The 26,248-nt window shown below is 44.3% G+C and overlaps 1 protein-coding gene and 5 non-coding genes across 6 annotated transcripts; all 6 read right to left on the reverse strand.

Annotated features, from left to right (window-relative positions):
- Positions 1–8,921: 8,921 nt before the first annotated feature.
- On the reverse strand, positions 8,922–16,285 carry RPL7A (ribosomal protein L7a). Its single transcript, XM_078646138.1, has 8 exons — positions 16,172–16,285; positions 14,959–15,079; positions 14,611–14,760; positions 13,822–13,962; positions 13,356–13,435; positions 12,994–13,124; positions 11,230–11,299; positions 8,922–9,133 (listed from the first exon to the last, which is right to left on the reverse strand). The coding sequence occupies exons 1-8, from the start codon at positions 16,172–16,174 to the stop codon at positions 9,029–9,031; spliced, it is 801 nt and encodes a 266-aa protein (XP_078502264.1). The 5' UTR covers positions 16,175–16,285; the 3' UTR covers positions 8,922–9,028.
- Positions 11,371–11,442, reverse strand: LOC144756916 (small nucleolar RNA SNORD36). Its single transcript, XR_013595397.1, has one exon. It is a non-coding gene; the product is annotated as a small nucleolar RNA SNORD36 (small nucleolar RNA).
- LOC144756914 (small nucleolar RNA SNORD36) lies at positions 13,192–13,265 on the reverse strand. The gene has a single exon (XR_013595395.1). It is a non-coding gene; the product is annotated as a small nucleolar RNA SNORD36 (small nucleolar RNA).
- Positions 13,595–13,669, reverse strand: LOC144756915 (small nucleolar RNA SNORD36). Its single transcript, XR_013595396.1, has one exon. It is a non-coding gene; the product is annotated as a small nucleolar RNA SNORD36 (small nucleolar RNA).
- On the reverse strand, positions 14,059–14,131 carry LOC144756919 (small nucleolar RNA SNORD24). The gene has a single exon (XR_013595400.1). It is a non-coding gene; the product is annotated as a small nucleolar RNA SNORD24 (small nucleolar RNA).
- LOC144756918 (small nucleolar RNA SNORD24) lies at positions 14,834–14,908 on the reverse strand. Its single transcript, XR_013595399.1, has one exon. It is a non-coding gene; the product is annotated as a small nucleolar RNA SNORD24 (small nucleolar RNA).
- Positions 16,286–26,248: the final 9,963 nt, after the last annotated feature.

Raw genomic sequence — 26,248 nt, forward strand, 5'->3', positions numbered from 1 at the left:
GTCCAATGGAGGGAGGGGGTGCTGGGTACTAGAGGGAAGGGTGAAAACTGTACATCGGATCATTTTACAGATTAGAGGGTCATAGAATAGGCAGGATATCGCAGGGGCGCTTTACATTAGGAGACGGAAAAAGAACTATACAACAGGGTAATTTACAGTGTCGAGGATCATACAATAGGCAAGATATTACACAGGTATTAAATCCCTCTGTGGCACGTGTTTAGCCAAGGAATTTACCCATGAGGAAGGATTTAGCCTCTTTTTTTGAAGCGTGCCAGGGAGGGGGTCTTCTGATGTCGGGAGGGAAGGAGTTCCATATTCTTGGAGCAGTCCTGGTGAAAGCCCGATTGTAGTTTTTTTTTTTTTGCTTAAAGCATGCAGGCCGGAATAGGAAGGCATTTGCAGATAGTGAGTTTCTGCTCCCTCCGGATATCACAAGCTTCTGTGCTAGATACGCCGGGGAGTTAGAGTGTAAGGCCTTGTGCGTGATGCATGCCAGCTTGAGGTGAATCCTAGCCTCGAGGGGAAGCAAGTTCAGCGCTTTCAGGTGAGGAGTGATGTGATGGAATTTTCTAGAGCCAGTAATTAATCTTGCGGCTGCGTTGAGGCAGGCTTTTAAGGGTGCCAGAGAGACCTTGGGTAAACCAGAGAGGGTGGAGCAACCATATTCCAGCCGAGAGATAACTAATGATTGGACTACAAGTTTTAGGTCAGGAGCAGCTAGAAGGGGTTTCAGTTTCCATAGGTAGCTCAGGTGGAATCTGGCAGATTTGGCCATTGAGTTGATGTGGTCTCACATGTTTAGGTTGTAATCCAAGGTAATTCCCAGCGATTTGGCCGAGTCCACAATGGTCAGGGAACAATTTATGGCTGTGATAGCTTGGATTCATGTCTGGATCTCAGAGTTGCTCTTGGGCGGGGAGATTGCCGAAAACACACAAGAATAAATAACCCCCACCCGGCAGGCCAATTGTTTCCGGCATTGGTTCTTTGCTTGAACCTCTTTAACGCTTTTGCGACTACTTCCTAAAACCAATCATCCAAAACACCCCTACCTACTTGAAGGACACCAAAAGCCTCCTACATCTACAAGAAATAACTTTCGAAGAGGGTACCGTGACACTCGTCACCCTAGATATAGAGAGCCTATACACCAGCATCCCCAGGACGATATCAAAGTCCTGGGCACTGCCCTAGACTCCATTCCCTGGAATCCTCAAACTCCAAAGGGCTTTATCCTGGAATGCGCCACCCTGGCTCTAAAAGAAAACTTCTTCGCATACAAAGGGCAACTCTTCCTGCAAAGTACAGGGACTTCAATGGGCAGCACCTTCACCCCAAGTGTGGCGGGGTGTTATGTCTGACTTTTGAAGCCAAGCACATCCTAGTGGCTAATGGGCCTTTCTCCTCCTCCATCTCGTTTTGGCGAAGCCCTACTGGAAGACATCCTCAAATGAATCAACACTCTAGATCTCAATTTGGAATTTACCCACACTAAGTCAGCTGGAAGTTGTAATCCTGGATGTCGTAATTTCAATCAAGGGCAAATCTTTGACAACAATAACCCACTGCTAAAAATAATTTTTGGAATTTTCTAGTTTCCATCCACGGCCACTAAAAGAGAACCTACAATATGGCCAGTATCTGAGAATCAGGCGAAACTGCAGTGATGTCAGACTTCAAGGAACAAGCATCTGGCCTTACTCAAACTACAAGCAAGAGGCTATCCAGCCAACATCCTGAATAAAGGATATAAACGAGCACGCAACCAACCACGTGAGGCTCTTTTGGATAACAATCCTAGACAACCACAGGAAGTCCCCCTCACCTGCGTTACTACATATAGTAGTCTGTCTAACACAATGAAAAAATCCATTAACAAGAATCGGAGGATCATATCCAGCACAAACAAAACTTGGCCAAAGCCCCTTTTCCTTCAAGAAAGGACGTAGTCTAAAAGACTCCCTAGTCCACACTCGACCGAAAGAAACAACTTTGCAAGGTGCACGCACTATTACTGATACTTGGGGTTTGCCGAAAATTGTGGGCCATTCCCTTACTCCGACTGTAGTGTTTGTCACTTAACAACCCAAACACTTAGTCTTGGAACCAGGGAAAATATAAAATATACAAACTAACTCCACTAACATAATCTACCTGATCACGGGCCCCTGCGATTCACGATACATTGGAATGACCACTCAGAAGATTAAGAAAAGAATCTGTGAATACAGGAGCAATATAAGATGTCGGAGGTCAACAACTAAAATGAGCGACTACTTCAGTCGGACCACCAACGACCTCAAGTGGACTATAATTGAACAAATCACTGGGGGCAGAGATATCACTCAGACTCTGAGAAAGAGCAAAGATGGGTCTACCGTTTGGGAACCCATAACCATGGCCTTAATGACGAAATCCCATTGTCATCAATATTGAAATAAACCCGGATATAGCCAGTTCTACCCATCTATTACGGTTATAGGATTGCACACTATGTCAAAGACAGTCATTTGGACCCCCTATGACATGACTTCCTAATCAGGATCATGCTCAGAACTGACCTTGTTCTAATAATCCCAATCTGCCAATTTTGAACCTATGGTTTCAATAGTATTACTCAGTGAGCATTATAGCCTTGTAAATAATTTTTTTTCACAACCTTTCTGATTACGTAAATTAATCAGGGAATTCTTTTAGGGTGCCATTCCCATGTATCACTCATGGGCGTGCTGACCGTTTCTTGAACTAACGGGTTCTTATGCCTTACACCAGTGTTCCAGTGTTCAGTTCAAACTTCCAATAAAGTTAGTACAAAGAGCAAACACGGACCGTCTCCAGTCTAGTTTTCCACACGCCAGAACAGCCGGTGTTCTGAGCCTGTATTCTGATAGGCCAGGATTACGTCTTTGACGTAACCGTGCCCACATCTGAACCGAGGCAAACTTCCTCCATGCCCTCATACTCCTCAACCGGAGCTATGACCCATCCTCGGGATCCGGTCATTGAGGGCGATAGCAGGTTTTCCAGTGGGTGCCTGGCGACGAGGGCGTAAGTCGAGAGCCAACATCACCGATACAAGGAGCTAAGTACCATCTGTATGCAAACATTGCTGAATGGTGTCTGTTTCTAAGGGTGTGCCGATTTCGCCACCACCCCCCTCCCGTGATCCATGGTGTGATTTTTTTTCTCACCCTACAAGTGAGAAATTGTAACCTCTTCCTGTGTGTTTTTACTCAATGTTGGGCTCACTGGCCATTTTGGTCCATTGATCCTACTATCCACACGCGTCAAACAATCCACTCGTGTGGGGCAACGTGCACCAGACTAGCGCTTTGGGCATAATCACTGATCTATCATGCACCTTTGAACCCATTCCCGTGCGCCGACTACCTAGCACAACTACCTTCTTTACCGGTTTGGTGTTAACAATATCGCTAAACTATCAGACTGTAGTTTTTTAACAACCAGAGCACTTTGCTAATCACCTGCAAGACAATAGAGATGCTCGTGAGCTATGAACAATAACTAATTGTTTGTTAGGTCTGTCGTTTCCCTTACAGGTGCATAAAAAGGTTTTTATTTTTTTTCGGTTCCTCAAAATTTGAGGTTACCAAGGAAGGAATTTTTCCTTCCCATGCACTTTTTACACTATAATTTTTCACTTTCACATCCCTAGGCCAGGGTGGGCCTTAGCGTGCCCATACCGCCGGGGTTTAGTCCACTTATGGTCCTGACTAATGCCTGGTAAAATTACACCACACATGGCAGAAACATGTTGACCCACGTATATGCTAATGGAAATAGCCAAACAATCTATTTGATCTTTTTTCCTACACATAGTTTTAATAGGTCCAATTGATCAACTAATAATTTGATACAACTTAGACATTTTTAAATTTCACCACCATCACTTAGCACTTCAAAAAACCTGCTCCGCAGTAATTCTGGTGTAGCACACTGGAGAGTCATTCAGCCTCTCCCAGTGGGGCCCAATGATGAAGCATGTCACCAACCAGGTTGGTGGGTGAGGGTCTTCTATACAAACCTAAATAAGCTTTGTATTCCTGCATTCCCTGCTCTTGCTATAATTAGAGTTCTTTTACACTCTTTTCTTGTGTGAAACTCCAAAAAATGAAACACCAAAAAATGTCACCAGAATGTTGACAATACTACATCAAGAAATGATCATACCATCTAATTTGGGTACAATATTGGGAGTTTTATAACCTCCCTTTAGATGGCGCAATCAATAGGATCTCGAAAGTCACGTTTTTACCAAACCATGCACATGCCCAATTGTTGAACCTGTGCAAAAACCAACAACCTTACTGACATGGAAAACCCACAACCCTTCTGGCAGTGACTTCTACTCAAACCCTCATGACTTTCTCCAGAATAGATAGTTACTAATGGAGTCTCAACACCTCCAAATAACAAACCCACAAATCAAGTCAATAGTAGTATACAGCCATGCCTGTATATCCATGTGTGTTAGGCTAGGAGACTCCCCATCTCCACAAAAACAATGCAGGATGAATGATCTACTGGCGATTCTGTGGAATTGCATAAACTTCTTAAGACATTGCTCGCTTCATAAACGAAAATTTTGACACCTCCCCTGTGACCTTCTGGGGTGCCTTTAAAGTGACAGTAGGTCCGATGGTTAATATTATTGCGACCAGAAATAAAAGTGACCACAAATATCTATCAAATCATGAAGAAAAACATGAATTCACATTGAGGCACATGAAAGGATCCTCCACACAGGGAACCAAAACCCCTAAAATATGAAAATAATGAACTACCGTGCCAAAAAGCTCCTTTAATGGGTCAGTTAGAAAAGCAAAATGCCTATTTTCCAAAGATAAAACAAGCCACGTTCTAGTTAACTATCAAACTTAACTCCGCTACTAATCAAAGGACCATTCAAGCCTGGAATAGTTTTGCCCAACTTCCTTAATAAATTTAGATTGCAAGATCTATGCAAAAATTCCTGCCAACAGACTGGAACCCACTCTGACCCACCCTACACAATCAGGCCCTCTCAGAGAACAGCTTGCTAGTGACTTAGTTCTGTCATATCATAGAAAAGGCAAAGCTACTACACTCCCCAGCAGAGGTCACGGCTCTGGATTCAGAGAAGGCTTTTGATAGGTTTTCTTGGACCTTATCTACTGGTCACCCTCCGCAAATATGACCGTGGCGATGACTTCATTAGACTATCAATGGCCTTATACTCAAAACCTCAAGCCTCGGGTTAAAGTCAATGGTTCTTTTTCCACCCCTTTCACCCTCAAACATGGCACACATCAAGGATGTCCTTTATCCCCTTTACTATGATGAAACCTCTCCTTACCCCCCATTAGACTAATAGTAACATTTCAGCGATACCGTACTCTGGTCCAGAAAAGGCTGCTGCATACAGAGATGTTGTCATACTCTTTACAGAGGTACCCCACAGTAAGATTCCACACATTTTGGAAGAAATTGAAAGAGAAACCAAGGAGTTATAAAATTCCCCAGACTGTGCTAACTACAAAATAGCTTTCCGGATCCAACAAGCATGCCCAAATCTAGACTAGCCTCCAATTGGCACATCAAGCGCATTAAACTTGATGGCAAAACAATTTACTGGGAAAATTGTGTGATCAATGGTAGTAATGCAATACTGAATTGGGTTCTACGGACAATCCCAAGAGTTCTCAACATTCCAAGCTACCAATAAATATCTAACATGGACTTCTATAAATTCTTAAAATGAAAATCAGCAGTCCGAAAATTAGGCAAGACTCATGCCTAGACTATCAACAGGGAGGTTCACAGAAGAATGTATTGCACAATACGGATTACTGATTGCCTCCAACAAGAAACATTGTTACGAAACTGAAATAATCAAAACTCAACTGGAAATACTGTCCCATTGATGGCATGGCCAAAATTCTGGTGATCCCTTTTAAAAAGAACATCTCGTCCTCACATGCTCAAACCAAATTCTGGACGATACAAAACACATAGACACCCAGCAAATAAACTAGGTCTAATTGAGTTCCAACAGTGTGAGAATCACAACTCAGATGGGGCAACTTCCTCATTCTCCTACATTGAGAATACACTCCCCCTCTGGAATCAAAATCAAACGTTTCATACAGAAATTGCTCACTGTTAATTTTACGATAGATTCATTGATGCTTTTGTTGGGGAGAACATCTATAGTACCTCATTCGTTCTACATAATCATGAAGCTACAAATGATCAGACAACCAACACTCTCAACTATCTCAGGAATCATGGTAGCAAGTACCCTTTCACTCACCCTCGTACTTGTCCACAATAAGAATGGACAGTCACGGTTAGTTCAAAACTTGTATTTTAACTATAGTGCAGTATACGAGCATCTACCAGCAGCAAAACGCATACACCTACAACAGTTAGCATTGTAGCAAGTCCATAGGCTATGAAGGGGAATGTCATTGTATGCAGACAGTGGAGTGGACTATAAGGCCCAACCATCCTCCCCTTGGAAAGAAGTGGTTATAGAAATGAAGATCTCTGGGCTTGGTCAGCAGACCTTTTACCTTAGTGCAGAGGTCTTCAAACTTTGACGCAGACACTCCACCTGTCAAAAAAATGTCACGCTCCCCGTTTTCAGTTTACAGGCAACTACAGACAGAAAACATTGTATATCCCGTCTGGATCTACTTTTAAAAGTGGGAAAATGCAGATAATTGGCTTCTTTTGGATGACTATGCTGAGTTTATGGACTTTCAGGCCAGTAGCTGTACATATTTCCTGCATAGGGACAGACCCACACCTGCTTCAAGGCTGCCTCGAAACACACTCCCTTCACCTGCCGGAACTGCAGCTACACCAGCCTCAGAGCAGACGAACCACCCAAGAAAGACTGCGCCCACCTGCTATGCATACTACTGAACAGGCGCTCCGCACGCAAACACCATCGAGCTCTGGGACCTGCTCAACATACCCAGATATCGCATTCCTGACATACCTGGTTGAACGACTCCTCCGCACCCGATATTGCCATGGCCATCCCAGACAGCCACAAGATCACCCGCAGAGACTGCACCAGAGGAATTGCCATCGTCCACAAGAACAGCATCAGGGGCTCGACTAGCAGACGCGCTCAGCACCGCCAAACACATGCACTTCCATATCCACAGACCCCAACTCCACCCAGAGGCACCCGTCTACAGACCCTCCTCCCAGTTCATAGACTCCATCACACACGCTCTGACCTCCACTGACCTCTTCCTCGTACACCTGAACTTTCACCTTGAGAACAACAACTCAAAAAGACTGATCAATAACCTCGGACTGAAGCAACTCGTCACAACACCCACCTGCTCCGCTGGCCACATGCTCAACCCAGTCTTCTCCTCAAGCCTGGACATCTCCATCAGCCACACCACCGAACTCCACTGGACCTGCCACCGCTGCAGCCACTTCACCTTCCAGAAGTGAACCACCGCACCCAACAGATCCCCGACGCTGCTGGAGCAAAATCACCGAAGACCAACTACATAGAAACCTCACTCAGCCCACCCACCAAACCCTCCACAGACGAACGCTGCTGACAATGAATTACAGCATTCCATGATCTCCCTCCTCCCACTCAATCGTAGTTAGGATGCCCTGGACATCTAACTTGAAATTCATGAACCACCTTAGACGAATTACATTTTTGGGTCCTCAAATGCCTTTTAGCACAACCAATATACACTGTCTGCGTGTGCAAGGGGCTGTTTTGGTTGATCAGTAGGGAGGATGGCGGCTCTCCCCACCCTTATGCACCGCAATCATAACACTAGTATATAATCACTGGGTATTTCCCAGGAGAGTGCCATTACCCTACACAATCCACTGACCAAAAAGCCCCATATTAATCCATCTTTACCCTACTCCACTCCGAATATTCCTAACCCACCTGCAGTTATATGCTCACTTATCATATCCACCCGACTACCCATATAAATGGGTTTAAGTTTATGAAACAATTACCTCACATTCTCTCCAGACACTCTTGCAACACGTTTGATGCCTCAATGTGCAGGGGTTTCGCTCACTCAATTGTAACCCAATTCTCTAGGTCTACTCGTCCCACCCAAGACTCACTACTGCAGAACTTTTTTCACATGTCAACTCCGTGGCGACTTCTGGATATAACTCCATTCAACTGGATTGCACTTTATTTTTAATTCTTTTGATCTGTTTTATAAAGCAAACAAAAACGTTTGGAGCAACAAAAAAAAGCTGTAATGTCCTACAAAATGTCATAACAGCAGCGTATTTTGTAAACTGCTGGGGGCACAACAATGGGCTTTATTTGAGCAGGAAAGTGGGCACTGGTGAATACATCGAGACAGGGATAAGTTGGGATACAACTGCTGAGAAGGCAGGAAAGGAGCTATTTTAAACACCAGCAGCTAACTTGTAAAAATGCTGTGTGCGTGTAGGGCATCCCCACCATTTATTTGGTTCTATAATGTTTTCAGATTCGGGCAGTTCAGGATCCTGGGCTGATCCTAGACCAGTGTCAGTGATCTGCCTGTATTTAGTAAAGCTTCTATCCAATTGGATGAAGGCTGGCAACTTAAGAGTTTGCCAGAGAACAGAATAATTGGATAAAAGGTGGTGGGTTTATATCAACAGCAAAGACGCAAAAGAATACTTTAATGGAGTGTAGAATTGGTACTAAAGTCTTGGTAGGATTTGCAGAGTCAAGTTCTACCTGCTGATGCAGGTCAAAGAGCTTCTATTTCTCACTGGATAAAGACTGACTGCTTGGGGTGGTTTGCTAGCTCAGCAAGATGCTGTAGAGCACCTGAGGGAGTCTGCGTCTAGATACTCTTCCACATCAACACAACCTGAACACTCCGGAATCTACACTCCCAAAAAGTCAGTTCAGAGTTTTCAAGTCAGGGACTTGACAAATAATTTTATTTCAGAAAAAACTCAATGCAGCATTTTTCTTTCATAGTTTATTATGTACAGAACAGATGCTGTTGACTTAACCCAGCTTGGTGGCCAGCTCCTTCGCCTTGGCTTTCTCAAGTTTTGCAATGCGAGCCACCGATTTGGGTCCCAGGATACCACCACCCCAGTGACGACGAATCTGAAACAGAAGATAATTCCATGAACAAAGACAGCCAGTGGCACAAATACACAGTAAATTAATTCAGTTAAACAGTGCTATAATTACATAAGAGTAAAAACAATTGTCCAGGCAAACAGGAGTGCACCCCTCACAAAACAAATGGGACTTGGAAAAGCATGAACACAGGAGTCCAATTTGGGACTAGTAATAAAGTGCATGTGTGGGCCCCCTTTTGTACCGCTTTGTTCGCCATAAGTTGTCAGGGTATGCTCAGACGTGAGTCCCTTGTTCACTTTGCCACTGGATTCAAGCAAGCCGGGCTGAAGACGGCTGAAATGCCAGAAACCGGTCCTCGGAAGCTGGTTTCCAGCCCAGGGAAGACATGGCTTGGCAGTTCGGCCTGGACTGTTCGCATGTGGCACAGGGTCAGACTGATTTGCATATGTCCATGTCTGAACTGGGGTGGCAGAGCGGGCTAAAAAACGGCGATGAATTAAACCCAGATCTGTTGACTAGGTGTGAGGGTTTGAATGGTTCATATGCTCCGTCTGACACCACCCCCTTTTGTACTATTCAGAGAACAATGGCAAACCCCAAGCCTCCTGTTCAGTACACCATCTATCCCTGGCAGGTAAACACATGGGTGTGGTCCTGAAAAGCAAGCTTTTAAGAGGAAGCTGCCTCTGAAGGTCGAGAGGCGTTCTGCCATGTTCGTGGGCAGAATGGAACCTTCCGAAATAGCTAGATGCCACTTTTTTAAATCAGGATGGACAGAGGGCATTTTCGAAGCATAAAATGACATCCATGCTACCCAGAATTCAGATCATTTTAGTGAAGGGAATGAACCAATGACCCAGTGAATAAAGGCTGCACTGAAGTGGACCCCCTCTACCCCCAAGCTATCGATGCAGGACCTATGAAGGTCATCCAAATACAGCTGGACTGGCCAGAGGAAGTTACCATAAGGAAACTGCTGTGACTGGTAGTCTAGTGGCGACCAAATCTGCCACAGGCAAGGACTTTGAGTGACATGGTGCCTTGTATTCAGGATCGCCAAGCCTGTGAACCAAAGTGCAGGAACACTACTCCATTGCACTGGAGAATGCTTTGTGAGAAGGTACTTTTTGTGGACTTTGCTGGACATCCTGCCAGAGTGGCCACACTACATGTTGCCTAACTTCAGCTTGTCCAGCTAACGTGACACATTTGTTGAATGTGCAAATGTACGTTTGCAGCCAGTCACTTTTTTATTCACTATACCAGGCAGATAACATCCCTGGTAGATCTGATGAGAAAAAAAAATCTAATCTTTACAACAAAAGTCTGATTTGTTGTGTCTCGTTTCCTTTGTTTTAGTTTAGTTTAAATGCTCAACACGTTCGTTTGTGCAAGACACTGGTCACAGCATTGCACGGTTACACTAAAAGCTAGGCAAATGAGGCCAAGCCTGGTCCTAAAGGGGTAGGCATTGCATGTAGAGGTCACAGCCACTTTACATACCACTTCAATTGTTACTCATGATAAGCTCAAAGCAAAAACTAGGAGATTGAGAGAGCGCTGAAACTTTAGACATTAGATCTGGGTTGAATATCAGTTCTTTAGCTCACTTCGCCGCCCAGTTCAGACCCAGACATATGCAAGTCATCATTATGCAATCAGTCTGGTCCTTGCTCCTCACGGGAACAGTCCAACTCGGACTGCCAAGCCAGGTCTTGACCGACGGGGGGGGGGGGGTATGGGTGGGGTGAGAAGAGTGTCTTAAAAGTTTCAGCACTCCGTCATAGTGTGTTAGCACTCAGATAAGCTCAGACAGTAGGTGTCAGATAAGGGCGGCATAGAAGGCGCCATGATAATTCGGCATCTGCCTGCGAGTAAAGGTGGTGCAAAGAGGCTTCCATTAAGCCATTTGCTGATCGCATGGACTGCAGAATTGATGTGCAGCTGTTTGGGAGAAGGAGAGGGCAAGTGGGCATAAGACTACAAAGAGGCAAATAAAGCCACACAGGTATTCTAGTGTCCTCCCATTAAGCAGGGCAATGAAGGGAGTGCCAAAGACATGACAGTAAGAAATTAACTTTAAGACATTGGGAGGCGCACTATGTAGCGAGTCTTACCTCATCGTATCTGTCATTGTAGTTGGTCCTGACGGCCTCTACCAGCTTGGCTAGCGCACCCTTATCTTCCCTGTGGAAGGAACCATATTCAGTTACAACTGAAACAAAGTGTGATTTTTTTAATTTTTAGAAACCTTCTATCTGGCTCAGGGTTAAAAAGCTCAAAGAGCCACATGATTTATTCAGGTGAAGAAATTCGATACATCATTGCCATAGAAGGTTTCCAGCAAAAGTGTTTAACAATCCAGCACACAAAGTTCTAAAGCAAGTATAGGACCCAGCAGTTCCACAAGCCAATAAAAATTAATTCATAAGAACCAGCTAAGCCACCGAAGGTACAGTAGATTTGCAGGCGTTTTTCACAAACGTAACTGGCTACAGCCCCATATAACAAACCTCAGGCCTCCTGCAATTAGGTCTGAGGTCTCAGTCGTAACAAAATCCTAACTGTATACTAGCACATCACAAAAAATGCACATGGATATTTTCAAAATATAGACCAACTTCAAATGTAAATGTATAGGCATTTATATAGCGCACTACTTACCCGTAGGGTCCCAAGGCGCTTCGACCGCTGCAAAACCCTTCCTGGCTTCCCTGAGAGATGGTCCCTTAATGGGTATCTCCAGGGTGAGACCAGGCATCCCCGGCGGTCTGGTGGGGCCGTTAGTGAAGATGAGGCAAGCTAATGCCCAGAGTTGCCGAGTGTGAACGCTGATCAGAGTGGGCACCGAGGCGAGAGAATTATCGAGTCCGCTGACCCTGGTCCAGAAACCTGCCGCGCCGGGAATCGAACCCTGGTCCTGGGCCGTCCTCTGCTCTCGGGTCTGCCGCCTCTAACCAGTGAGCCACACTACTTCACTGTATTCATTCTTTCAACTTGTAGTGCGCAACAGATACCCAAAAAGGTTTTCCCGGCGCATAGGATGGATAAAGACGGAGGGCACAGATAGTCAATGGTTATTTATCGAAAAGCCAAGTTTTTAAAGACTTTCGAAACTGTACAATTAGCTTCATTGCAGAGAATTTTAGGTAGAGAGTACCAAATTGCGGGACCAAGATAGGAAAAGGCCTTGCCACCCATCCTGGCTAGTTTGAATTTTGGTACAATGAACCTCCCTTGGGTGGCAGAGCGGACGTTTTGTGAGGGAAGGTAGGGTCTGACCAAGGACGGGAGATAACTAGGAGCGCAGGCAGTTTTAATTTTGTGCATGTAGCTCAGTGCCTTGAATTTAATTCTGTTCTCAATTTTAAGCCAGTGTAGCTTTCGTCTATAGGTCGAGATGGGGGTGGCTTTTGGGACGTTGCACCGAAGTCACAGCAGCATTTTGAACCATCTGCAACCTATGGATTACTGATTTGTTCGACCCTAGATAAAGGATGTTACCATAATCAAGTCTAGATGTTATTAGAGCATGGACTAGTTTTTCTGGTGGATTCAGGTAGCATCCAACAGATCTCCTTAGCCATATGAGAATGGTGAAGCAAGTAGCTGTAATTGACGGAATGTGGATACATGCTAAGTGAGTCATCAATTATGATGCCCAGATTGACTTGGGACGGAGATGGAAGATTGCCCATTTCGTTTGGCCAGTGTTGGGGGTTCCATAGCTCTTTATCCTTTCCCAATACCAGAATCTGTTCTCTGTTTAGTTTGAGAACATTTTGCTGCAAACTGCCCTCTTCGCTCCCCTTGAATTTAACCAACCCTGCCACCCACACATGCGCCCAGTTGGAATGTAGCTAACAGAAATTCAAACTCACGGATTCACTTGCGTGAAGGCAACTGAAGTGCAGGTCTTCCTGTGGACTAGTCGCCCCAGCCTGGCCTTGCCCTTGATGATGCAGTATGGAACGCCCATTTTACGGCAGAGAGCAGGCAAGAAAACGACAAGCTGGAAGAGAAGGCAGAGTTGTATACAAAGCATATGGAGACAGACCACACTAAACATTAGCTTCTTGATTGCTCAGGGTTAAAAAGCTCAAGTTTAACTCTTCATTGGGAGTCAGGTGAAGAAATTCTTACATCACTGCAATCAACGGGCTGCTTGGTAACAGATCATGAACTACATTAAAAGGCGTACGTGAACAAAGCTAACAACCAGGTAATGGTGGAAAGTACATACCTCGATGGGGTCCACATCATGGGCAATTACCACCAACTGGGCCTTCTTATTTTCAACCAGAGTGGTTACTGTGTTCACGCCTGCAAAGAGATACTAGTTAGTGCCACTATATGTAGAGACTTATATCGCTGCTTTTAACATTGCAAAAGGTACGCCAGCTGATCATGTAGATCTTTAGGGGGCATTTCTCACACTTAAATCAAGCAACATGTAGTAAAACCAGTGGTAACCAGCCAGCTATTGCTCAGGGTTAAAAAGCTCGTGTTTTTCATCTACACGTATTTTCAGACGAAGAAATTCAAACATCATTGCAAAAGCAGGTCACTGGCGCATTTGTACAGTAGGAGCCACTCCGGGGAGTGGGTCAGCGGTTATAAAAGGCTTAGATACATAGGATGGCCATCGGAACTACCACCTAGAAGTAACTGCATTGAACACGCTTGTGCGAGGCTGCTCAACATCTTACCTGCACGGAGCACTGGTGGCCTCTTGGTTGGAGCATCTCCCTTGCCTGCAGCCTTCTGTTCAGCTCGAGCCAAGAGCCTCTGCCTCTTCTCCTGCTTGGTCTCTGGTCTGTATTTGTGGGCCAGCTTAAAGAGCTGAGTAGCTGGAATACAGATGGCCAGGGTTAGTCCGTGGGTTTACATACTCCTGGAAGCAGCCATCTTGCTTTGACAATATAAGATACAGGTATGACCGTATGTGCATCAGCGATCTTGGTGGATGGGTGTCCATCACGATTTGTCAGATAGCAAATATTGTTAACATCATTTGCACATACGTTTGTCAGGGCAGATTCGATGAACTCGTGTGCTACCCAGGCATAATACTTCAAACACCGCTGCCAGCTAGATATACATCTTAAAGACCTGGACCTTGGGGCAGCACAGTTACGAAGCAAAGGGGGTTACGCGTCAACACGGGCCAATTACAGATGTGCGGGCAAAGTCTCCCCGTCGCAGCCGTAAACTCATTACGAGAATACTTTTAGACCTTTAATATCCGCCAGAATACAGGACTCAATGGGATTATTTATATGCTTTAAGAGGCGAAAAGTGGCCCATTTCCCCTTATACCTTAGGGGATTTCTAGACGGTATGGTTTGTGCTCAGAGTGGTATACAAAGGAGCTTACTAGTATGGTTTACAGATCGATAGCTGTTTCAGTAATGTCAGAGTATGGTGGCATATGCACAGCCTAACTAGGTCAGTGACTGAGTTGGGCACTGCTCGGCATAAATGAAGTTGTTACATACCCGTCTGTCGGTCCAGGGCCTGCGTGAACTGGTTGATCGCAGGTGGTACTTTAAGCCTCTTGTAAAGGATGGACCTCTGGCGCTGCAGCCGGATGTAGCGGGGCCATTTCACGAAGCGAGTCAGATCACGCTTGGGCTGAATATCCTGGCCTGCAAGATAGAAATGCTCCTTAAAAACAGATCCCGAAAGAGGCACATGTGAAGATGCACTCGTGATTCCATGTACATCAGAGATCTTGGTGGAAATACGTGTCAGCACCAGGATTCAGATAGCAAATATTCGTTTACATCATTTGCACAGAGGTTTGACATGTTTTCAGGCCACGTGGCTAGCAGGACAATACTCACCAATGCCATAGTTCTTGGGTCTCTTCTCAAAGAGGGGGTTGACGACTTTCTTGGCCTCGAGCTTCTTCGCCACTGAAGGGGCCGGGGCCACCTTCTTTCCTTTAGCCTTCTTCCCCTTCGGCTACGAAAATAAATAAAACAGAATGAATTACCCACGATGTAGCACTTCTGGAACAAAATCTGCATGTCAATCGAGCACAATGCCAAGTAAACAAGAATCGAAACTGTGCCTAGCGCCAACATGCGAACAAACTGAAAAGCTTAATTCCTACATATTAAGGCGTAAAAATACACCGTTCTAAAATAAAACCTCTGAACGCATGTGCTTAAATAAATGATTGCATCAGATTTCTCGGTAGAAATCTATACATCGTGGTTAGTCGAAACAAACATTAAACAAGTCATTGGCACGTGCTACACTAGACATGGCGCAAACTGTTGAAAGTTTCAACATAAACACTAAGTTTCAAATGATCTACACAGAAACTTATTTTTGAAAGTGCAAATTGCAATAAGCACCGAAGAAACGACCGATTGATATTTTCGTGGCTCCTACAAGCATTTCGTAGCAGAATGGGGCACCACCCGGTTCTCTTCCCCATAAATGAATAAAATAAAAAAATGAAAATCCAATGAACAGGTAAACCAATAGGATCCAAACATGGGCTGTAATGCCATTAAAGCGTGGCACGGTCATAAATAAAAGATACATGCTAAGCCTGCCATGCTCTCTCGTTGCTTTTAGACCAACGCTTGACAATACTTAGTGACATTACAAGGCCACCTTAACACAATTAAATGATTTGAAACAAAACTTGAACTAAAACACTGAATTAAACGCCGTTGAGTACACCTTCCTGCCTAACATACAACATGCATACAGCAAACAATTGTTCTGCGACCCAACCGCTTTAATAAGCTATTTAAAGTGCAGGTAAAGGGAGGCGCTACGCCACCAGGGCCTGCATGTGCCCAGCGATCCCACCCTGTGAACCCCTAGGCCTCCGTACCCGCCTCCGCCGCTCCTTCACCCCGCCACTGCCGCGTCCCCGGGACACCCCCGGTTGGGCTCGCTCTGCGGGAATAGCCTCCACTCTGGCTCGCTACCAGCCTCCGGTGCCCCATCCGTCCGCGCGGGGCCGGTCCCGGGGACTCCGGACAGCGGATGGCGAAGGATGCCATTGGCACGGGCCACTTTTCTCATACCACTCACCATGGCTGACGGTGATAGAGAAAGGAAGTAACGAGGATTGTGGGTAATATTTGTATCCTGAGCCAAATACCGCGAGAGGACAGGCGGCGGAGGTACGTCTGCGAGAGTGGAAGGGTCGCGTTACGCCCTTAAAGGGACAGCGTCCTGTTTGATAGAGGCAAAAAAAACACATCATATGTCACCGCCCAACTTTTTAAATAATCTTCTTCTCAAGCGTATTGAACAAATAGTTATTATTTATTTATTTATGCATTTTATAAAGCGCTGACTTTACCTGAAGGTGTCAGAGCGCTTTACAGTAGAACCAGTTTACATAAGAGAAATGTTCATAGCTGCCAAGGTTTCAGATTGCTATGTGTGACGCTTTCATAATTTTAGTGTAATTATGAGTGACATTTCAATGACTATGAGTGACATTTTCTTACGAGCAAAATCAAGCAATGAAGTTGAGGGAAACACATAAATATCAGAAATGACAGCCGTTTGAGCAATGAGAAACTCTAAGAAGATCTTAAAACTGCTCCAAAGCACTAGAAATGGAAGCACAATAACCAGAGATAGACAGCGTGACTGCAGTTCTCAGTAAGGGGGGGGGGGGGAGGCAAGCACTGTAGCTGCTTAGAAGTGGATCTTATAGATCTAATCATTCATGACTGTGCAATAGCCTAAAAAGCAAAGTTTATAGCATAGCATATTCACAGTGCTTTCTGTAGCAGACTGGGACCCCATAGCACTATAACACAGTTGCCACTGTTTACCACTGCACCAACCAGTACTGTATTATGTTTCTATCTGGTTAGGCACAAAACGTTTGCAGCGATTGCATTAAAATTGAGCAGCGCCATATCATATTTTATTGTATATTGACAGCTTGGCTTTTGGACTCTGGCGCAGACAGAAATCACCACACATCATTCACACACATACATAATATTCATTCTAACTGTGAAACAAGTTAACCCCTGGCATTTTGGAAGAATAACATGCCTCTTGTGTAAACTATCTGGAGTAATTGCACTGACCTAATACATAGCTGTCAAATTTTGAGACTGCATATGTGTGACATAGCCATATATTCAGCCTTCTGACATGTTACATATAAATGTCTTACGTGTAGCACTTGCATGCATGCCCATGTTGTGGTATCAAAACTGCCTCAAAACTGCCCAATGTTCCTAAAGTGCCTACACAAGATCACCGACCTGCTTTCTTTTACCAACAGAGTCATGTGGCAGATATATTTGGCATCATAATAACCAATAAAATACATGTTTGGGAGCATGACTATAGTTTAATAAAGTCGAATGTTATGTCTAGTATACATTTCAGTTAAAACAAATAGTTGGTTAAGCCATAACAGTTAATCAATGACAATGCGTGGTAATCTCAGAGAGCAGCCACCAAAAAAACTCGGAATCCCTGTGCCACTTTCATGAAAGCAACATCTGGTCCATCACCATGGTTAACTGTAACAGGTTACAACATACGTATTTTAAAATGGTAATGATTAACGAAAACGAAATCTGAAAGTTTCTTTTAAGAATACACGCGTTTGCCAGTTTCAAGAGAAAACTATCCAACGGTGGCGCTGTGCAGAAGGTTAATGATAGATCATGTATAGTGGCATTAGTAAAACTGTGTCAAGTGAACGTTTAGCCAGCACAGCGAAATCATGTTACATCAGCCCACCGGTCTGAGAACACTGTTGTGCCGTAAATGTTGTGTGTGTCTGCGTGTAACGGACTGCCCACCCTATGTGCAAGTCTGTGTGTGGCTGCAACTGTAGGTGTGACTCTTTTGTGCGTGGAACTTGAAGGAGGTCGCAAGGGAAGCCGAGCACAGATTTGCAAGTTAGTTTATTACCACAATAACTCTTCTTTTATGCCCTCACTGACTCCAGGGCTAGGCATACTCTTATTTGAAATGAATTCAGAGGACAGTTCGAGAACAGCTGCATTTAATGATTTCACGCAATGCCGGCCTGCTCCCCTCTCTCTGTGGTGACTGGCCGACCGCATGATCAGGCTGCCTCGGACCCTGCCAGCTCATCTTCACAGAAATAAGACTACAACTTCGCAACACATGACTACAACGTACAGTGGCGGCTGCCTGACCATTTATTACCTACTTGTTCTATCTCTTAGTCTCAGGGGCGTAGGAGACACTAAAATTCTGGGGGGGACAGGGACAACCTTGTGGACTTTCCATTGACCCTATACAAATCACTGCCAGTTAAACAAATACAGTCGCATAGTTTCGAAGTGAAATATTGAGAAAAGCAGGCATGTAGTCACAGTTTGCATGTATGCTTTATTGTTATTTACATTCACATAGTAATCAGACCAAATGTTAAAAAAAATGTATATGAATCTTGCAAAAAGCATAAATGGTCGCTGACTTCGGGTGAGGGCGTCATGTTTGTAAGTGCATTACGGTTTGAAAAGTACCTGCTGCTGCATTCCTGGTCTCCAGCAATTTTCAGGCAACAATAAAAATGTGAATATAACTTTGTTGATTAATGTTCTTTATTGAGAGAGATCGGAGGTTTGTCTACTGGAAGTTTTGACCCATGGTAAGGTAGCAACAATGTGTTAATATGCCTCCTGCAAAGAACGTGTGCCAGGCAGATCACAAAATGCATATCATGTAAATAGGGCAGTGAGTTACTGCTTGTGTCTCAGAGATTCTTTTGCTATTTGCAGTTTATAAGTTAAAATCCTAACATTGAACAGTGAGCTATTAACCGTCATCAAAGAGCTGCATGAAAACTGCAAGGTAAAGATTAGAATGTTATGATTTTTACCCAGTCTTTCATTATCCTAAGGTTGGAAAATGGGTTCATTAGGATGGAAATCAATTCTGATTATTAAAGAGAACCCCCAACCATGGTGTTATGTTTTAACTTCTGGGTTTGTGCTTCTCTAGTGTTGCAAAGCCATCTGTGCCCTGGGCACTCCCCAACTTTTTGCTGACTTGTACTGGTGGTACCTCACTCTGACTGACCCTGGCCTCTGACTAACCAGGCCCAGGGCCAGTGCTATGTTGAAAGAGACACTTATAAATACAGTAAAAACACCTACATACAATAGGGTGCACTATAGATTAGGGTACCTCCATGACTGACATGACCTCTCCTATACGGCCCTAGTACATAATAGGGTATAGGGATTGAAACTACCTTTAAGTCCCTAGTATATATATTAGGGCATATTGGTTTAGAGGCCAGCAGTCCTTCCTGCACTTGCATGTGTGCACTGCCGTAGCCTGAGGTCAGTTTAAAAGCAGGCCTGTGTTGGAGGAATGCTTTTAAAATGCAAATTGTGCTCAATCTTGACTTTTGGGTTTGGGGCACTTACAAATTAATAAACTACAATGTTGGGGCATATTAGTTATCCCCAGGGGCTCCCCTAGGTGTCCCAGGGGTTAGAGGTCAGGTATCTACAAGGAGGACCCTTATAAAATGAGTGTTATATGCCCTGGGTTTAGTCAAATTGCACATTTCACTGCCTACATTGTAGTATAGTGCTTCCCAAAATCGGCTTTTGTGCTAGGAGCACTGTGAAGTGAGGATCTGCAACATTTTGATATAATCAGAACCCCTAAAGTCTTTCCTATGTATTCTAGGGGTGGGGGGTCCTGTAGTTATAAGGAGGATCCTTATATAGGCCCTGGTATCGGAGAAATTGGCCAGTTAATTTTTCCATTGCAGATCCCCAGCCCACAGGTTAACATTGCAAGAGGTTAGTAATTAATAACTGGAGAAAGGAAAGCCATGCAACTAGGATTAAAAGACTCAGAAGAATGTTAATGATAAATGCAACAATCTGGTATTGTTGAATTTATTCTAAAATGTAGAGACAAGATGCTATAAGACTTTCTTGTCTGCAAGCCACAATTCAGCCCTCTAGTGTCCTGCCTTGATTTGTCAGAGGTAAGTGGATTTGAATGGCTGTTTAAAGAGGTGCCTTTTAAGCAATTTTATTCGATCAAGAAGAAATTGATCAGCCACACTCCTCCACGGTGAGTGTGGCTGGGCGGTTCACGGTGTCGGTGGCCTCCAGGCACAGCACCCTCCTGGACTGGTGTCTCGTTTCCTCCGTTTCTCGCCTCTGTGGCCGCCCTGCTTCTTCTTCTCTGGTATACACACGCTCTCCTCGGCAGCACACGAACTCCTTGGTGATGTCACACGCCGACCTCTTCTCTTCCTCACTTTTCTCCAATCCCTGGAGTGCCACGTGATCCGGGGGTGTGTCTTCCTCCTCGAAGCTGTTCTCTTTAAAGGGACCGTCTTCTAATTCCTCATGACCTCCAGCCCACAGCTCGGCAGCGTCCGTTCTCCACTCGTTCTGGTAGGGGTGCAAAGAGGGGAGGGTCGGGTCAGCGATCCAGCACTCTATTTCGGGCCTGTTTCCCTCGGTAGGTCCAGACCCCCTTCTACACACCTCCCTCCCCGGATTCTCCCGATCGGGGAGAGGACAATTCCTAAATAGGAAGTCTGCGTTACAGTTGTCTTTACCCTTTCTATGCTTGATGATAAAGGAGAAGGGTTGTAAGAACAGGAACCACCTTAGGATCCTAGCATTCTGAGTCTTATTTCTATACATCCACTGTAGTGGGGCATGGTCTGTATAGAGTACGAATGATTTTCCCTCTAGGTAATATTGGATTTTTTCTATGGCCCATCTTATGGCCAAACATTCCCTCTCTATTGTAGGATACTTTGTCTCCCTGGGATGTAACTTCCTGCTTATGAAGAGAATGGGATGTTCTAGGTTTGGGACAGGACCGCTCCTATACCGGTGTTGGATGCATCTTTAGCTAAAAAGAATGTGCTATCGAAATTTGGTGCAATGAGAACCGGACTGGTGGTTATGGCCTTTTTCAGATCATGGAAGGCTTGTTTAGCTTCTGTCGGGGGCTGTTGTAGGAGGACTGGGCTTACCTCCTTCTTCAATAAGTCGGTAAGTGGACTAGCTGTTTCTGCAAAATTGGGCAAGAATCGCCTATAATATCCTATTAGTCCCAGGAAGGCCCTTAAGGATTTATTTGTAGAGGGAAAAGGAGTATTGACTATGGCTTTTATTTTCTCTTCTTGTGGTGCAATCACTCAGTTCCCCAAAATAAATCCAAGAAATTTGACTTTGAATAGGCAGCCTTGGATTTCTCTGCGTTGACATGCAACCCTGCTTTCTTTAAAGCAGAGAGGACAGTTTGGAGGTGTAGCAGGTGTTCTGGCCATGACTTGCTGAAAATGACAATATCGTCCAGATATACTGAACAAAAGGACATATAGGGGTGGAGGACCTCATTCCTTAGCCTCTGAAAGGTGGCAGGTGCACCATGAAGCCCGAAGGGCAGGACATTGAACTCGAAGAGTCCCTCATCGGTAGCAAACGCCATTTTACACCTATCCTCTTCCCTGAGAGGTACCTGCCAATAGCCTTTCGTAAGGTCTAAAGTGGTTATATAACTGGCCTCTCCAATCTTCTCTATTAACTCATCCACCCTCGGGATGGGATAGGCATCTAGGGATGAGATGGCATTTAGAGAGCGAAAGTCCATGCAGAACCTAGTTGTTCCGTCAGGCTTCGGGACCATTACGATTGGAGACGACCAACTGCTACGAGATGGTCGTATTACCCCTAACCGTAAAATTTCCTGTACCTCTCTTTTTATGTCCTGTCGCCTAGCTGCCGGTATTCTGTAGGTCTCCTTTTTACATGCTTCCCTGGCTCTGTCTCAATCTTGTGTTCTATTAAATTCGTGCACCCAGGAACGTCAGAGAAAATGTCTTAAAAATCATGAAGCACAGTTGACAATTCACTCTTCATTTCAGCAGTAAGCTCGTCATTTACAGGTAACATGTTTAAGGTAGACTGGCGTTTGGTTGATGGCAATCCAAATTGGGTGTTTTTGGGGACTGGTCCTAGCCACTTCTTTAACAGGTTTATGTGGAAACATTGTTTCCGTGACGGAGAAATTTGTAAACAATAGGTTGTATTGCCTATGGTTTCTACAACGGGATAGGGTCCCTTCCACTCCCTCTGAAACTTCTGTGATGAAGAGGGTAAGAGAACCAACGCCCAATCCCCCACTACTAATTTTCTCAATTTTTTTTCCTTTGTCATAAGTTTGTGCTGGCGTTTCGCTATATTCGAGTAGGCCATGTCTCTCAGTTTTCCCAGTTTGCTTTTTAACTGGTTGGTATACTCAAGTAATGACCTTGCCTCATTCAGTTCCTCTTTTTCCCAGGCTTCCCGGGTTATCTCCAGCAAAGACCTGGGTTGTCGCCCATAGAGCAGTTCAAAAGCGGAATACCCTGAACTGCTTTGGACCTGGGCTCTCAACACGTATAGAGCCAGTGGCAAGAGTGTATCCCACTCTTTGTTCTCAAGTGTCAACATTTTTCGCAAGGTGGTTTTTAGTGTCCGGTTGTACCTTTCCACCAGTCCATCAGTCTGGGGATGGTAAGCTGAGGTACGTATTTGGCGCAAATTTAACTTTTTGCTATCCTCTTTCATAAGCCGTGAAACAAATGGTGTTCCCTGGTCGGTTAGTGCTTCTTTGGGGAACCCCACCCTGGAGAATAATTCAATACATTTCTCAGCGATGTTTCTAGAGGTGGGTGCCCTAAGGGCAAAAGCCTCGGGAAAGCGAGTAGCGCAATCAATGATTACTAACGCATAGGTATTCCCTTTTGAGGACCTAGGAAGGGGTCCTATAAGGTCCATCCCGACTCTTTCGAATGGCTGTCCTATAATGGGTAGGGGCTGTAGGGGTACTGCCGGTGGTTTATATAAGTTACGTTTTTGGCACACCTCACATGTCCTACAGTATTCGGTCGCTTCCTTGTATATACCAGGCCAGTAAAACCACTTAACTATGTTCTTTATAGTCTTTTCTGACACGGAAAGTCCCGCTGTCAAATCTGTCTGAACTGGGGTGGCAGAGTGGGCTAAAGAACGGTGATGTATTAAATCCAGATCTGTTGACTGGGTGTGAGTGTTTGATTGGTTCAGATGCTCCGTCCATCACCACCCCCTTTTGTACCAGTCAAATGTGTGTGGGCATAAAAGAGTATTTGTTCTCTAAATACCGTGGCACTAGCAATTGACGTGGTTCCCCGGCTTTCCCTTCTCGATATAATAAATCATTCTCTATGATGAATCTGGGATAAGTGGGGTTCGGGTCATGTTGGTGTGCATGAGCAAGTTCCCAGGCGTTAAATAGGGTATTATCGTTTGCTTGGGCAAAACGAAAATTACGGTCCAACACCCAAGGTTCAGAGGCAATGAAGGCTGTCTTAACGGGGTTCTTCTCCTTCTCTAAGTTCTTTAATTCTGCCTGAAATAGGGCTAGGAAATCCGGGTTGTCCACCCCTAGGATCAAATTCTCTGGTAGTGACTCTACTGCTCCTACCCTCACCATACACGGAGTTCTTCCTGCAGCAGGGCAAATGTTTAACTCTGCTAAGGGATAGGGCTTCACGTCACCGTGTATACATCTAATATGGACTGTCTTTTTAGGAAGAATCTGGGAAGTTTTGACCAATGCTTTCTGTATAACTGATTGTCTACACCCGGAATCCAACAGTGCCCTAACCCATTTCTGATTAACCAGGACATGTCCATAAAAGGAAGGACCCATTTCTGCTGTGTACATCAACCCCCTTGGTGCATATCCAACCTCCATAGGTTCTTCAGTTTGTCTTTTCCTAGGACACAGTCTGGCAATGTGGCCCCAGTCTCCACAGTCAAAACACTGGGGTCCTTTCATTATTGGCACATCTATTTTAAGTGGTTTTGGTTTGGACAGTTCGACTCCTCCTCTGAGTTTCTTCTCCCCCTTTGAATTAGAAGCATTCTTTGACGTTTTTGACAGACTAGAGAAGGCTAATTAGAATACGATCAATGATGGCGCCTGCTGTGTGACACGTTTATATGGTTCTGTGGTACAATCTGCGACGGTGCTCCAGAATAGAGGAATAGCCCAGAACCCCCAAGTTGGACCTTGGTCCTAAATACAACAAAACAGGGATCTGTGCACACGTCTGTTATAAAAACTGCAAATTATCAACAGTTCAGTTATACAATTCTGAGACAAAATAAGGTTTTGTAGATTCAGTCTTGATTGTTGTTATCTTCTATTTTATTTTTTCAACGCCCAGCCAACACGTGTTTCGTCAGGGTGGTGTACCCTCGACTTCGTCAGGGCTCTACAAATGTACAATGGTTCACATGTTACATGTATCCACACTGAGTAATTTGCAAGTTAACTCGACTTTGGTGAGTTCTGTGCTGATTTAAATCTCGCCTTGGTGAGGAGTTGGTGAGGGGTGTTTCAAACAGGTTCATAGGACCTGGATAGTGGTTTTCCCATTGTAAACCACCTGAAGTGAACTCAAGCAATACTTAATCCACATGAATATCATGCAAAATGGTGTTTTACTGAGTCATCTCATACGTGTATCTTGCACCCGAAATTGTCCGTGATCCCCTGGACATCCAAGATATACATTTTATATTTAAGTGCACCAGAGGAAGATTGAAAAAAGATTTAGAAAAAATTTCAAATTAGCTCAGCACAATCGTGCTCTTACCCAATAGGGCTTCTAAAATCCACTGACTGTTGCAACAATTCAGTATGCTGTAAGGGGCATCAACATCATATAGGTTGCATAAGTATTACATTGATTGGTTTGTCCGAGCATTCCCTATAAGATCTGTATTTAATGCTCATAATGAGAGTCTTACCTCTCCACCGGTTGTACTTCCGTCCCGGCTGTATGGTGATTTGAGAAGTTTAAAAACGGCCACCGCTTGGTGTTCAACAGGTGTAGCGTCAGTATCCACGTATATTTGTGGTTGAAGCACTACAAGGGGAGAATGGTTTTATGCCTATTACCATCGTTGTTTATAAGTATTTATTCCATTCTATTTTAATGATATTATACACGATCAATACTTGTTTATTTACATCTATTCGTGATCATCTGCAATGCGCCCCTCCCCCGTGTTGTTAGGCGAAGCACAAAATTCTCTATATCCTCTATCAGCGTGCTAACTCTAAGATTTGCTCAAAATTGCAAACGGACCCTGCCAATGGTCCTCTATTTATTAAAATTACTCGACGCTTACTCAGTTAAAATTAGCTTCGCTTCTGTTCTATTAATTCCCCTTACCTTGTCTGTGCTCTTGTCGTTCTAGATTAGAACGCCGCAGCTTGAGTACCGCTGCTCCCTGTGTTCTCGCGTATGAATGCGGAAGTGCACTCCACGCTTACTATATTGCCGGTGAACACTAGACCGCGCATCCCTTTCCGGAAATGGCCGATTGGCCATCCGGAAGGGAACAAACGTAGCTACATTCTTGATTAATAGATCGCCCCGCTTTTTTATATAATATCCTCTTTCGTTCTGCAACAGCACTAGTTACCTTATTAGGATATTGATCTCCTCGGTAAATCTGGATTCATAGCTATTGATTTTCTTATTTATTATTTAGAAGAGAACACGGAAGTTAAACGGTTTATTATCAGAAACGGCAAAAGAAATCATCTATGTCAAATAACCCCAATAAAATTATGGATACATTTTAAATATATCATATTGGAGTACGTCTAAAAAAATGGAGGGAAAGAAGGAGTGCGAACAAGTGACATTCTATGAGCTTGTGATGTGTTACATGCAAACACAAAATGTCATTTAAGACCTCCTAGCTCTGTGAAACAGGTGATCATGCTATAGCTATGTTATAGTGTTCATGCTAAAGCTAAGTGACTTTGTAGATTATATTTAAACATTGCTTTATCTATGTCATTGGTGATCTCGTAGAGCTCTGTTACAATATTTACTATAACGGATCTACATTTTCAGTGACTCTTCACGTTATAAATACATACAGATTACAATATGTTCTTGTTGTAGGTGGATGTTACATTTTCCACAAAACGACTGAGAATACCTTCTCAGTATAATTTGCGGAACCTTTTTTCTTTTTCTTTTTTACAGTACATACATTATTTATTAGTTCCCCAAGAAAAATTGCAGCTCTCGATCAGAATTCAAGCCCTGTTGTA

Source organism: Lissotriton helveticus, chromosome 5_1, assembly GCF_964261635.1.
Source record: "Lissotriton helveticus chromosome 5_1, aLisHel1.1, whole genome shotgun sequence".
Lineage (NCBI taxonomy): Eukaryota > Metazoa > Chordata > Amphibia > Caudata > Salamandridae > Lissotriton > Lissotriton helveticus.